A 13,471-nucleotide genomic window follows, 5' to 3' on the forward strand; every position below is an offset into this window, starting at 1 on the left:
AATCTGTGGCCAGGGAAGGATGTATGCACAGTACCAAGAGGGTCAATACCTCCACAGGGGAGGAGGACATAGGTCCCTGTGTCCTTGCTCCTTCTGAAACAACTAGCCCAAGGGCCACCTTGGGCAAAGGCCATTTCAGGGGATACAAAGCAATTAGTCCAATCTCAGATCCCATAGAGAGGCACAGGTGGAGGTGCTTACAGACCTTCAATTCCCCACAGCAAGGAAACACATGAAAGCACACAGCAGAGTAGTACCTGGAGTTGGTGTGGTGGTGGTGTATGTTGGTGTGGGCGTAGCTGTGCTTGAAGTAGTTGAAATGGGTGTGGTTGAGACAGGAACAGTTGGTGTTGTCTGTGAGGTGCTGCCACTGGTGGTGGGGGTGCTGGGGGTCATCGTGGTCGTAGTGGTGGTGGTGGTGGTAGGGGTGGTACTGCTGGGAGTCTCTGGTGTTGGCGTTGGAGTGGTTGTTGATCTTGGAGTGGACACACTGGTCGTTGTGGGTGAAGCTGTGGAAGATGTGGTGCTCGGGGTGCTTGGAGTTGGAAGACACTCTGGGCGGTTGGGGGTGCAGCAGACACTGATCTCATAGTTGAGGCAGACTGGAATTAGCGCTACACCTCCGGGCCGCTGGTCTTTATTGTTACAGATGAGCCCTACATCAACACTACATTCCACTTTCTGCCCTAAATCTGCAATGGGAATGTTAGGGAATTTCTCTGCTCGGCATGAAACATTTTCAACCTTTGCACACTCCCAGGAGGGGTAGTTCTTCCAAATGTTCTCAAAGGTTTCGTAGTCACCACTGTTCTTGTCAGAACCATCTGGGTAAGTCATGTCGATCCAGTCCGACCAGATGCAGTCACACTCTGGGAGGCAACATCACAACAGACAATTAGAAACAGACAGGACAGAGACACCAATGCAGGGCACCAGCTCACACACAGCTGGTGCCTTGGGCATCCCCTGCACTCAACAGTGCTCCTCATGCTGCTACTGCACCCAGCCAACACTGGCCACAAGAAAGCTCAGTGGTGTGGCTAGGCCTCTCCTTCTTGGCCCTACAAACCACTCCAGGCTCAAATCAGGACACAGGCACTGATGAGTTCTCTCTGTTCCCCCCACAGCTGGGTCTCATTGATTTGTATGGACTCTTGTGTGCACAGAAACACTCACACAAGATGGACACAGGAGGCAGAGTGGGACTAAGCAGAGACTCCTGCCACTCTCATCTTTTTGGCCCATGCACACTACCTCAATATCTCATGGAGAACCTAAACTCTGGGAAGGAACCCAACCACAGGGAAAGCAGGCAACAGGACACACGCTGCTGACAAAGCCTCAGCCGCTTCCCAGCAGCACACAGATCGCTGGAGCCAAGCACCAACAGGAATGCTGGAAGAATCCAGCTGCCCAAAGCTTGTGTCTGTCCAAAGGGGCAATCTGCACCCTGACACCATTCCCCAAACTCTGCCAGCAATAGCCATGGAAGCTTCCTACAGCCCAAACAGCTGGTAAGTAGCAGCAATGGCCACAGAGACAAAACAGGAGGGAAAGGGAAGAAGGATTGCACAGCTGTGTCCAAAGACAGCCTGAAATGCCACTGTCACCAGCTTTAGCCCACTTGAACTGCACACCATGGATCCAGTGACTTCATTTTGTCCAGCTGAAGGACACTGTCCAATAGCAACAAAAGCAACATTGCCATCACTTCAGTAGCTGTCAAAGCTTGGCACAACCATGAAATACCTCCTTGGAGCACTGTTGCATCAGGGAAGGCAACACTTTCTCCCAAGGACTCCTAAATCCTTGTTCCTGATGAAATAGCCAGACAATGGGTCAGGCTTGGCCACAGGCTGCTCAGAAGTTACACCCATCCCTGATCCCATCCAGAACCACAAGTGGAGCTACTCATGGATCTTTACTACTCCCACAACAAGGACACTAATGACAACAGAACAAGAGAATTCTTTCTTGGTACTGTAGTTGGAGGTACAGGGCTTTTGGTGGGAATTATTTGGTTTTGGATCATACTTCACAGACCTGGGGGTGTTGGTGGAACAGTTGTTGTCGTTGGTCCTGTGGTGGTGGTGGTGGTGGTGGTGGTGGTGGTGGTGGTGGTGGTGGAAGTCTCTGGTGGTGTGGAAGTGGTTGGCAGTTCTGTTGTAGGGGATGCTGTGCTCGGTGTGCCTGTTAGAATCAGCAGGGACAGAGAAAACAGACAAAGGCACAAAGGCATGAGTGGGACTCAATGTGAAATGAACAGAAGTTATGCCTGAAGCAGCTGCCCCAGACCTAGAGAGGTGAGCCCACCCTAACAGAACAAAGATCCATAGCACCAACCCTTCCTTTCTGGCCTCAGAGAGCAGAATCCTTGGCATCCATGCACAGAGACAGTCATGTCCCTCCATGCCTAGTGAAGAGACTGGGGATAGTGCTGGAAGATGTTTCTCCCAAAATCAGAAAGAGCAAGCAAGCGATGAGGAGGAGTAATGCTTTGGATGTGGCTGGGGCTTCTATCTCTGCCTCATTACCTAAACTCCTTCCTAAATTCTGGGGCAAGAGCTGAGAGGGGAATTTGTGGTTTAAAACAAAGCACACACAGGAATATGTTCCTGCCTCATTGTCATAAGAGTTCCACTGATTCAATGCCAGCCGTCTGAAGGGCTTCCCAGAGGAGTAGTGGATCTCATCAGCCAATGACCACACTTCAGAGGAAGGGAGAGTCTGCAGAGTGAAACTGTTCCCAAAAGCCTGTCACAGAAATCCTTGCTTCCTATATCTACAGACACTGGAATTCACTAGCACTGAGATTGCAAAGGAAGAGAAGACAGTGAAGAAAGTCTGCAAAATTTTTCACAGAAAGCACCTGAAATTATAGTGCCACAAGAATAACCCCCAGTGCAATTTCACACCTTAAGTCCAGTGACTACATTCTTGACAGATGAAGGACAATGTCCAACAAGAACACAAGATTTGCCATCAGTTTAGCATCTCTTTATGTCCAACCAGAATACCAACATGAAATACCTTGTTAGACACTTGTTGAGTAATGGAAGCCAAGAGCTTCTCACAAGGACCCCTGAATTCTCATCACTTCTGAAAAACCAACCCAAGTTCCAGCTTTCGGCATCCCATTTCATGGGATGCACAGCAGTTACATCCATCCCTAATTCCACACTGAGGCACAAATGGAAGTGCTAACACATCTCCATTAGTCCCAAAGCAAGGGGATACAAAATCAGACAAGGCAGCAGTACCTGGAGTTGGTAGAGTGGTCGTATATTCTGCTGTGGGTGTGGATGCGCTTGAAGTAGTTGAGGAGGTTGTTGATGATCCAGTAACAGTCGTTGTTGTCTTAGGGGTGCTGATGCTGGTGGTGGAGCTGGGGGGCATCGTGGTGCTGGCAGTGATGATAGGAGTTTCAGATACTGTTGGTGTGGGAGTAGGTGGTGTTCCTGGTGTGCTCAGTGTGGGTGGAGGCGTGCCTGTTAGATACAGCAGGGATAGAGACAACAGACAAAGGCATGAGTGGGACACAACAGGAACTCAATGGAAGTTGTGCATGAGGCAACTGCCACAGACACAGGTCAGCCCACCCTTAGCACTACAAAGGTTCCCAGAACCAGCCCTCCTTTTCTGGCCATGAAAAGGAGACTCCTTGTTATTCACGCACAGAAAGTGTCATGGCCCTCCCCTCCTAGTAAAGAAATTAGAGATCGTGCTGAAAGCTGCATCACACAAAATCACAGAGACCAGCCAATAGGTAAAAGATGCAGAGGAGCAATGCTTTGAATCTGGCTGGGGCTTTCTATTTCTGCCTCATTATGTGAACACCTCAATAATTCATGTAATAGGATATAAGAGTGGAAGCTGGGGTCAGGGAAGAAAGCATGCCCAGGAGTTGCCTGCCCTGACTGGCATGTGATTCCCTCTGTATTTCAATGTCAGCCTGATGTAGGGCTTTCCTGGGCACTAGTGGATCTCATCAGACAAAGCATCAGCCAAAAATTACAGTTCATCGCAAGAGGCAGTCTGCAGAGTGAAACTGTTCCCTCAAACGCTGGCAGGAGAATCCTTCCTTCTTATGTATCTAACAGCTGACAAAAAAACTAACACTCAGAGGGCATAGAAGGAGTAGAAAGGGAGGAAAGTCTACACAGCTGAACCCAAACAGAGCCTGAAATACCACTGCTACAAGACCAAGTGCCACTCCAAATGCACTCCATGTGTCCAGCAACTACATTTTACCCAGCTGAAGGACACAGTTGAACAGCTGCAAAAGCAATGCTACCCATTGGTTCAGCAAGTGTCTAAGCTGGGCACCAGCATGAAATACCTCCTTGGAGCACTGTTGAGTCAGGAAAGACATGACCTTCCCTCAAGAATCCCCAAATCCTTGTTTCTTATGAAATAGTAGCCCAAGAGCTAGATTTGGCCACAGGACTTTTCCTGGGATTCCCTGAATTTACACATATCCTTGATCCCATCTAGAGACACATATGGAGGTGTTCATGGACATCCACTACTCGCACAGCAAGGCTAGAAATGACAACAGAACCAGAGAATCTTCTGGCGATTCTGTTCCTAGGGGCAGAGTGGTTTTGGTGAGAATTACTGCTTTTGGGAACATACTTCCAGGAGTTGAGGCAGTAGTTGTTGTTTCAGGAACAGTGGTTGTTGTGCTCGGAGGGCTGGTTGTGGTGGTGGTGGTGGTGGTGGTGGTAGTCTCTGGTGTCGAGGGAGTGGTTGTCGATTTTGGTGTGCTCGGTGTGGACGTAGGTGGGGCTGTTAGAAACAGCAGGGACAGAGAAAACAGACAAAGGAACAAAGGCATTAGTGAGACTCAATGTGAACTGAACAGAAGCTGCACATCAGGCAGCTGCCACAGACATTTAGAGTGGTCTAAGAGCCCACCCTTAGCACTGCAAAGGTCTCTAGCCCCAGCCCTCCCTTTCTGGCTCCAGAAAGGGGACTCTTAGACATCCATGCAGAGATGGTCATGGCCCACCTTCCCTGGTGAATAAACTGGGGATGGTTGTGGAAGGTGCTTTTCACAAAATCAGAGAAACCTACCAATAGGTAAGAGATGAGAGAAGGATCAATGCTTTTCAACTGCTGGGGCTTTTTATCTCTGCTTCATTACCTAGACCCCCTGACTAAATCCATGGTTAAGAGCTGAGATAGGACACTCTGGTTAGGGATGGAAGCATGCACTGGAATGAGAGCACTAACAGGATGGGACAGGAGGACATAGTCTTAAGTTGTGCCAGGGGACATTTAAGTTGGACATTAGGAGGATTTTCTCCAGAGAACAAATGATTAGACACTGCAATTGACTGCCCAGGGAGGTGGCAGAACACAGTGTCTGTTGGCTTTTAAGACACAAGTGGATGTGGTACTTAGTGCCATGGTCTAGTTGATATGGTGGCATTCAGACAACGATTGGACATGATGATCTTGGACATCTTCTCCAACCTAACTGATGCTGTGAATAGATTCCCTCCTGATCATCATGTGATATCCCTGTGGTGCAATGATGAACGACTTCCCTGGGCACTAGTGAATCTCACAGGCCACATTGAGTCCACAGTAAGGGGCAGTTTTCAGAGAGAAATTGTTCCCAAAAGCCTGGCAGGGGAATCCTTCCTTCAAGCATCTATTACAATTAACAACTGTTAGCACTGACAGGACAAAGAAGAAGGCAAAATGGAAAAAACTTGGCACAGCTATGTCCAAACAGAGCCTGACACACCACTACCACTAGACCAAGCCCCAGTCCAATTGAACTCCATGGCTCCAGTGATTCTGTTCTGGGTAGCAGAATAATGAGGTTCAAAAACAGCAAAAGCAACATTTCTCATCAGTTCAGCATCTTTCTAAGCTGGGCACCACATGAAATGACTCCTTGGAGACGTGTTGAGTCAGAGAAACCAAGACCTTCTTCCCACGACCCCTGAATTCTTGTTCCTTATGAAACAGTCAGCCCAAAATACCAGCTTTGGAACAGGCTATTTCCTGGAATACCTGGAAATTATACCCATCCCTAATCCCATACAGAGGCAAAAAGAGGTGCTTATGGACCTTCATTACTCCAAGAGCAGGGGAATATGTTAGAGCACAAAATGTAGAAGTACCTGGAGTTGGTGTGGTACTGGTATATGTTGGTGTGGGCGTGGATGTGCTTGGAGTAGTTGAAACCGGTGTTGGTGATACAGTAACAGTTGTCGTGCTCGGGGTGCTGATGCTGGTGGTGGTGCTGGGGGGCATCGTGGTGCTGGCAGTGGTAGTGGGAGTCTGCGGCGGCAAGGAAATTGTTGTGGATTCTGGTGTAGTGGGTGCTGTGCTTGGTGTGGGTGGAGGTGTGCCTGTTAGAAACAGCAGGGACAGAGAAAACAAAGACACAAAGGCATGAGTGTGACTCGATAGAAACTGAACAGTAGCTATGCATGAGGCAGCAGCCACAGACAGAGAGCGGTCATGCCACCCTTAGTGCAGTAAAGGTCGTGAGCAGCAGCTCTCCCTTTCTGGCAGCAGAAAGCAGAATCCTTGACTATACACAGCTGTGCCCAAAAAGAGCCACAAATGCAAGTGTCACAAGACCAAATCCCACTCCAGTTGCACTCCATGGGTCCAGTGACTACATTCTGCCCAGCTGAAGGACACTGTCCAACAGTGGTAAAAGCAAGATTTCCAGTCATTCAGAATCAGTATAAGATGAGGCACCAGGACAAAATAGCGCCTTGGAATTGAGTCAGGGAAGCCAAAATCTTCTCCCCAAGACCCCTAAATAATTGCTCCTTCTGAAACAGCAAGACCAAAATGCTAGCTAGGGCCACATGGCATTTCCTGGAATGCCCAGAAATTACCCATCCCTGATCCCATCCACAGCCACAAATGGAGGCACTCTCAGACCTTCAGTACTCCCAGTACAAGGTCAGAAATTAAAACAGAACCAGAAAATTATTTGTTGGTTATGTAGTAGATGCAGAGGAATTTGGCGGAAATTACTACTGCTGGGAACATACTTCCAGGAGTTGGTGATCCAGTAGCCGTTGTTGTTGTTGTTGTGCTCGGAGGGCTGGTGGTGGTGGTGATGGGAGTCTCTGGTGTTGAGGGAGTTGTTGTTGATTTGGGTGTGCTCGGTGTTGGTGGAGGTGTGCCTGTTAGAAATAGCAGGAACAGAGAAAACAAACAAAGGGACAAGGGAATGAATGGGATTCAATACAAACTCAACAGTAGCTGCACATCTGGCCGATTCCACAGACCTAGAGAGATCAGCCCAGCCTTAGAACAACAAGGTCCCTAGCACCAGCCCTTCCTTTCTGGCCCCAGAAAGCAGAATCCCTAAAAGCCATGCACACACAGGGTCACAGGCCTCCATGCCTAGTGAAGATACTGGGGATAGTGCGGGAAGGTGCTTCTCACAAAATCAGAGAGATTTACCAATAGGGAAGAGAGGAGGAGGAACAATGCTTTTCACCTACTGGGGGCTTTCTATCTGTGCCTCATTACATGAACACCTCACTAACTCATGGAGTAAGAGCTGAGATAGGAATCTGTGGCCAGGGAAGGATGTATGCACAGTACCAAGAGGGTCAATACCTCCACAGGGGAGGAGGACATAGGTCCCTGTGTCCTTGCTCCTTCTGAAACAACCAGCCCAAGGGCCACCTTGGGCAAAGGCCATTTCAGGGGATACAAAGCAATTAGTCCAATCTCAGATCCCATAGAGAGGCACAGGTGGAGGTGCTCACAGACCTTCAATTCCCCACAGCAAGGAAACACATGAAAGCACACAGCAGAGTAGTACCTGGAGTTGGTGTGGTGGTGGTGTATGTTGGTGTGGGCGTAGCTGTGCTTGAAGTAGTTGAAATGGGTGTGGTTGAGACAGGAACAGTTGGTGTTGTCTGTGAGGTGCTGCCACTGGTGGTGGGGGTGCTGGGGGTCATCGTGGTCGTAGTGGTGGTGGTGGTGGTAGGGGTGGTACTGCTGGGAGTCTCTGGTGTTGGCGTTGGAGTGGTTGTTGATCTTGGAGTGGACACACTGGTCGTTGTAGGTGAAGCCGTGGAAGATGTGGTGCTCGGGGTGCTTGGAGTTGGAAGACACTCTGGGCGGTTGGGGGTGCAGCAGACACTGATCTCATAGTTGAGGCAGACTGGCATTGGAATTATACCTCCTATCTGCTGATCTTTATTGTTACAGATGAGCCCTACATCAACACTACATTCCACTTTCTGCCCTAAATCTGCAATGGGAATGTTAGGGAATTTCTCTGCTCGGCATGAAACATTTTCAACTTTTGCACACTCCCAGGAGGGGTAGTTCTTCCAAATGTTCTCAAAGGTTTCGTAGTCACCACTGTTCTTGTCAGAACCATCTGGGTAAGTCATGTCGATCCAGTCCGACCAGATGCAGTCACACTCTGGGAGGCAACAACACAACAGACAATTAGAAACAGACAGGACAGAGACACCAATGCAGGGCACCAGCTCACACACAGCTGGTGCCTTGGGCATCCCCTGCACTCAACAGTGCTCCTCATGCTGCTACTGCACCCAGCCAACACTGGCCACAAGAAAGCTCAGTGGTGTGGCTAGGCCTCTCCTTCTTGGCCCTACAAACCACTCCAGGCTCAAATCAGGACACAGGCACTGATGAGTTCTCTCTGTTCCCCCCACAGCTTTGTCTCATTGATTTGTATGGACTCTTGTGTGCACAGAAACACTCACACAAGATGGACACAGGAGGCAGAGTGGGACTAAGCAGAGACTCCTGCCACTCTCATTTTTTTGGCCCGTGCACACCACCTCAATATCTCATGGAGAACCTAAACACTGGGAAGGAACCCAACCACAGGGAAAGCAGGCAACAGGACACACGCTGCTGACAAAGCCTCAGCCGCTTCCCAGCAGCACACAGATCGCTGGAGCCAAGCACCAACAGGAATGCTGGAAGAATCCAGCTGCCCAAAGCTTGTGTCTGTCCAAAGGGGCAATCTGCACCCTGACACCATTCCCCAAACTCTGCCAGCAATAGCCATGGAAGCTTCCTACAGCCCAAACAGCTGGTAAGTAGCAGCAATGGCCACAGAGACAAAACAGGAGGGAAAGGGAAGAAGGATTGCACAGCTGTGTCCAAACACAGCCTGAAATGCCACTGTCACCAACTTTAGCCCACTCAAACTGCACACCCTGGATACAATGACTTCATTTTGTCCAGCTGAAGGACACTTTCCATTAGCAGCAAAAGCAATATTCCCATCACTTCAGTAGCTGTCAAAGCTGGGCACAACCATGAAATATCTCCTTGGAGCACTGTTGAGTCAGGGAAGCCAAAATCTTCTCCCCAAGACCCCTAAATAATTGCTCCTTCTGAAACAGCAAGACCAAAATGCTAGCTAGGGCCACATGGCATTTCCTGGAATGCCCAGAAATTACCCATCCCTGATCCCATCCACAGCCACAAATGGAGGCACTCTCAGACCTTCAGTACTCCCAGTACAAGTCAAAAATTATAACAGAGCCAGAAAATTATTTGTTGGTTATGTAGTTAGATGCTGAAGAATTTGGTGGTAATTACTACTGCTGGGAACATACTTCCAGGAGTTGGTGACCCAGTAACCGCTGTTGTTGTTGTTGTTGTTGTTGTGGTTGTCGTTATTGTTGTTGTTGTGCTCGGAGGGCTGGGGGTGTGAGTCTCCGGTGTTGAAGGAGTCGTTGTTGATTTGGGTGTGCTCGGTGTTGGTGGAGGTGTGCCTGTTAGAAATAGCAGGAACAGAGAAAACAAACAAAGGGACAAGGGAATGAGATACAGTAGGAATTAATTCAATGAATAGAATTCAACACTAACTCAACAATAGCTGCAGATTTGGCCACTTCCACAGACCTAGAGAGATCAGCCCAGCCTTAGAACAACAAAGTTCCCTAGCACCAGCCCTTCCTTTCTGGCCCCAGAAAGCAGAATCCTTAAAAGCCATGCACACACAGGGTCACAGGCCTCCATGCCTAGTAAAGATACTGGGGATAGTGCGGGAAGGTGCTTCTCACAAAATCAGAGAGATTTACCAATAGGGAAGAGAGGAGGAGGAACAATGCTTTTCACCTACTGGGGGCTTTCTATCTGTGCCTCATTACATGAATACCTCACTAACTCATGGAGTAAGAGCTGAGATAGGAATCTGTGGCCAGGGAAGGATGTATGCACAGTACCAAGAGGGTCAATACCTCCACAGGGGAGGAGGACATAGGTCCCTGTGTCCTTGCTCCTTCTGAAACAACCAGCCCAAGGGCCACCTTGGGCAAAGGCCATTTCAGAGGATACAAAGCAATTAGTCCAATCTCAGATCCCATAGAGAGGCACAGGTGGAGGTGCTCACAGACCTTCAATTCCCCACAGCAAGGAAACACATGAAAGCACACAGCAGAGTAGTACCTGGAGTTGGTGTGGTGGTGGTGTATGTTGGTGTGGGCGTAGCTGTGCTTGAAGTAGTTGAAATGGGTGTGGTTGAGACAGGAACAGTTGGTGTTGTCTGTGAGGTGCTGCCACTGGTGGTGGGGGTGCTGGGGGTCATCGTGGTCGTAGTGGTGGTGGTGGTGGTAGGGGTGGTACTGCTGGGAGTCTCTGGTGTTGGCGTTGGAGTGGTTGTTGATCTTGGAGTGGACACACTGGTCGTTGTGGGTGAAGCTGTGGAAGATGTGGTGCTCGGGGTGCTTGGAGTTGGAAGACACTCTGGGCGGTTGGGGATGCAGCAGACACTGATCTCATAGTTGAGGCAGACTGGCATTGGAATTATACCTCCTATCTGCTGATCTTTATTGTTACAGATGAGCCCTACATCAACACTACATTCCACTTTCTGCCCTAAATCTGCAATGGAAGTGTTGGGGTATTTCTGTGCTCGGCATGAAACATTTTCAACTTTTGCACACTCCCAGGAGGGGTAGTTCTTCCAAATGTTCTCAAAGGTTTCGTAGTCACCACTGTTCTTGTCAGAAGCATTTGGGTAAGTCATGTCAATCCAGTCCGACCAGATGCAGTCACACTCTGGGAGGCAACATCACAACAGACAATTAGAAACAGACAGGACAGAGACACCAATGCAGGGCACCAGCTCACACAAAGCTGGTGCCTTGGGCATCCCCTGCACTCAACAGTGCTCCTCATGCTGCTACTGCACCCAGCCAACACTGGCCACAAGAAAGCTCAGTGGTGTGGCTAGGCCTCTCCTTCTTGGCCCTACAAACCACTCCAGGCTCAAATCAGGACACAGGCACTGATGAGTTCTCTCTGTTCCCCCCACAGCTGGGTCTCATTGATTTGTATGGACTCTTGTGTGCACAGAAACACTCACACAAGATGGACACAGGAGGCAGAGTGGGACTAAGCAGGGACTCCTGCCACTCTCATCTTTTTGGCCCATGCACACCACCTCAATATCTCATGGAGAACCTAAACACTGGGAAGGAACCCAACCACAGGGAAAGCAGGCAACAGGACACACGCTGCTGACAAAGCCTCAGCCGCTTCCCAGCAGCACACAGATCGCTGGAGCCAAGCACCAACAGGAATGCTGGAAGAATCCAGCTGCCCAAAGCTTGTGTCTGTCCAAAGGGGCAATCTGCACCCTGACACCATTCCCCAAACTCTGCCAGCAATAGCCATGGAAGCTTCCTACAGCCCAAACAGCTGGTAAGTAGCAGCAATGGCCACAGAGACAAAACAGGAGAGAAAGCTGTGTCCAAACACAGCCTGAAATGCCACTGTCACCAACTTTAACCCACACCAACTGCACACTACGCATCCAGTGACTACATTCTTTCCAGCTCAAGGACACCATCCTGTAGCGGCAAAAGCAACATTGCCATCACTTCAGTAGCTGTGTAAGCTGGGCACAACCATGAAATACCTCCTTGGAGCACTGTTGCATCAGGGAAGGCAACACTTTCTCCCAAGGACCCCTAAATCCTTGTTCCTGATGAAATAGCCAGACAATGAGCCAGGCTTGACCACAGGCTGCTCAGAAGTTACACCCATCCCTGATCCCATCCAGAACCACAAGTGGAGCTACTCATGGATCTTTACTACTCCCACAACAAGGACACTAATGACAACAGAACTAGAGAATTCTTTCTTGGTACTGTAGTTGGAGGTACAGGGCTTTTGGTGGGAATTATTTGGTTTTGGATCATACTTCACAGACCTGGGGGTGTTGGTGGAACAGTTGTTGTTGTCGTTGGTCCTGTGGTGGTGGTGGTGGTAGTGGAGGTGGTGGTGGTGGAAGTCTCTGGTGATGTGGAAGTTGTTGGCAGTTCTGTTGTAGGGGATGCTGTGCTCGGTTTGCCTGTTAGAATCAGCAGGGACAGAGAAAACAGACAAAGGCACAAAGGCATGAGTGGGACTCAATGTGAAATGAACAGAAGTTATGCCTGAAGCAACTGCCCCAGACCTAGAGAGGTGAGCCCACCCTAACAGAACAAAGATCCATAGCACCAACCCTTCCTTTCTGGCCTCAGAGAGCAGAATCCTTGGCATCCATGCACAGAGACAGTCATGTCCCTCCATGCCTAGTGAAGAGACTGGGGATAGTGCTGGAAGATGTTTCTCCCAAAATCAGAAAGAGCAAGCAAGCGATGAGGAGGAGTAATGCTTTGGATGTGGCTGGGGCTTCTATCTCTGCCTCATTACCTAAACTCCTTCCTAAATTCTGGGGCAAGAGCTGAGAGGGGAATTTGTGGTTTAAAACAAAGCACACACAGGAATATGTTCCTGCCTCATTGTCATAAGAGTTCCACTGATTCAATGCCAGCCGTCTGAAGGGCTTCCCAGAGGAGTAGTGGATCTCATCAGCCAATGACCACACTTCAGAGGAAGGGAGAGTCTGCAGAGTGAAACTGTTCCCAAAAGCCTGTCACAGAAATCCTTGCTTCCTACATCTATAGACGCTGGCATCCACTAGCTCTGACATTGCAAAGGAAGAAGTACTTCCTTGGAGCACTGTCAAGTTAGGGAAGACAGGATCTTCTCCCAAGGACCCCTAAATCCTTGTTCCATTTAAGTACCCCAGCCAAAAATGCCAGCTTTGGTGACATGATATTTTGTTGTATGCCTAGAAGTTACACCCATCCCTGATCCCATCCAGAGCCACAAACAGAGGTGCTCATGGATCTTTACTACTCCCACAACAAGAACACAAATGACAACAGAGCAAGAGAATTCTGTGTTGGTACTGTAGTTGGAGGCACAGGGCTTTTGGTGGGAATTATTTGGTTTTGGATCATACCTTCTGTAAATGTGGTGGTTGTTGGTGGAACAGTTGTTGTTGGTCCTCTGGTGGTGGTAGTGGTGGTAGTGGGGGTGGTGGTGGTGGGAGTCTCTGGTGATGTGGAAGTGGTTGGCAGTTCTGTTGTCGGGGATGCTGTGCTTGGTGTGCCTGTTAGAATCAGCAGGGAGAGAAAACAGACAAAGGTAC

General features: G+C 49.2%; 1 protein-coding gene across 1 annotated transcript in view; it reads right to left on the reverse strand.

The window, feature by feature from the left end:
- The window catches only part of MUC2 (mucin 2, oligomeric mucus/gel-forming), a 61,096-nt gene that overhangs the window by 22,291 nt on the left and 25,334 nt on the right, over positions 1 to 13,471 (reverse strand). The window contains exons 31-41 of the mRNA XM_056492405.1: positions 13,283 to 13,432; positions 12,203 to 12,343; positions 10,435 to 11,046; positions 9,600 to 9,758; positions 7,814 to 8,425; positions 7,029 to 7,163; positions 6,138 to 6,368; positions 4,636 to 4,788; positions 3,261 to 3,488; positions 2,044 to 2,190; positions 258 to 869 (exon numbers count right to left, since the gene is read on the reverse strand). Coding sequence (XP_056348380.1) covers positions 258 to 869; positions 2,044 to 2,190; positions 3,261 to 3,488; positions 4,636 to 4,788; positions 6,138 to 6,368; positions 7,029 to 7,163; positions 7,814 to 8,425; positions 9,600 to 9,758; positions 10,435 to 11,046; positions 12,203 to 12,343; positions 13,283 to 13,432 — 3,180 coding nt within the window. The remainder of the gene's footprint in view (positions 1 to 257; positions 870 to 2,043; positions 2,191 to 3,260; positions 3,489 to 4,635; positions 4,789 to 6,137; positions 6,369 to 7,028; positions 7,164 to 7,813; positions 8,426 to 9,599; positions 9,759 to 10,434; positions 11,047 to 12,202; positions 12,344 to 13,282; positions 13,433 to 13,471) is intronic.

The sequence above is a fragment of the Oenanthe melanoleuca genome, chromosome 5 (assembly GCF_029582105.1).
Source record: "Oenanthe melanoleuca isolate GR-GAL-2019-014 chromosome 5, OMel1.0, whole genome shotgun sequence".
Classification (NCBI taxonomy): Eukaryota; Metazoa; Chordata; class Aves; order Passeriformes; family Muscicapidae; genus Oenanthe; species Oenanthe melanoleuca.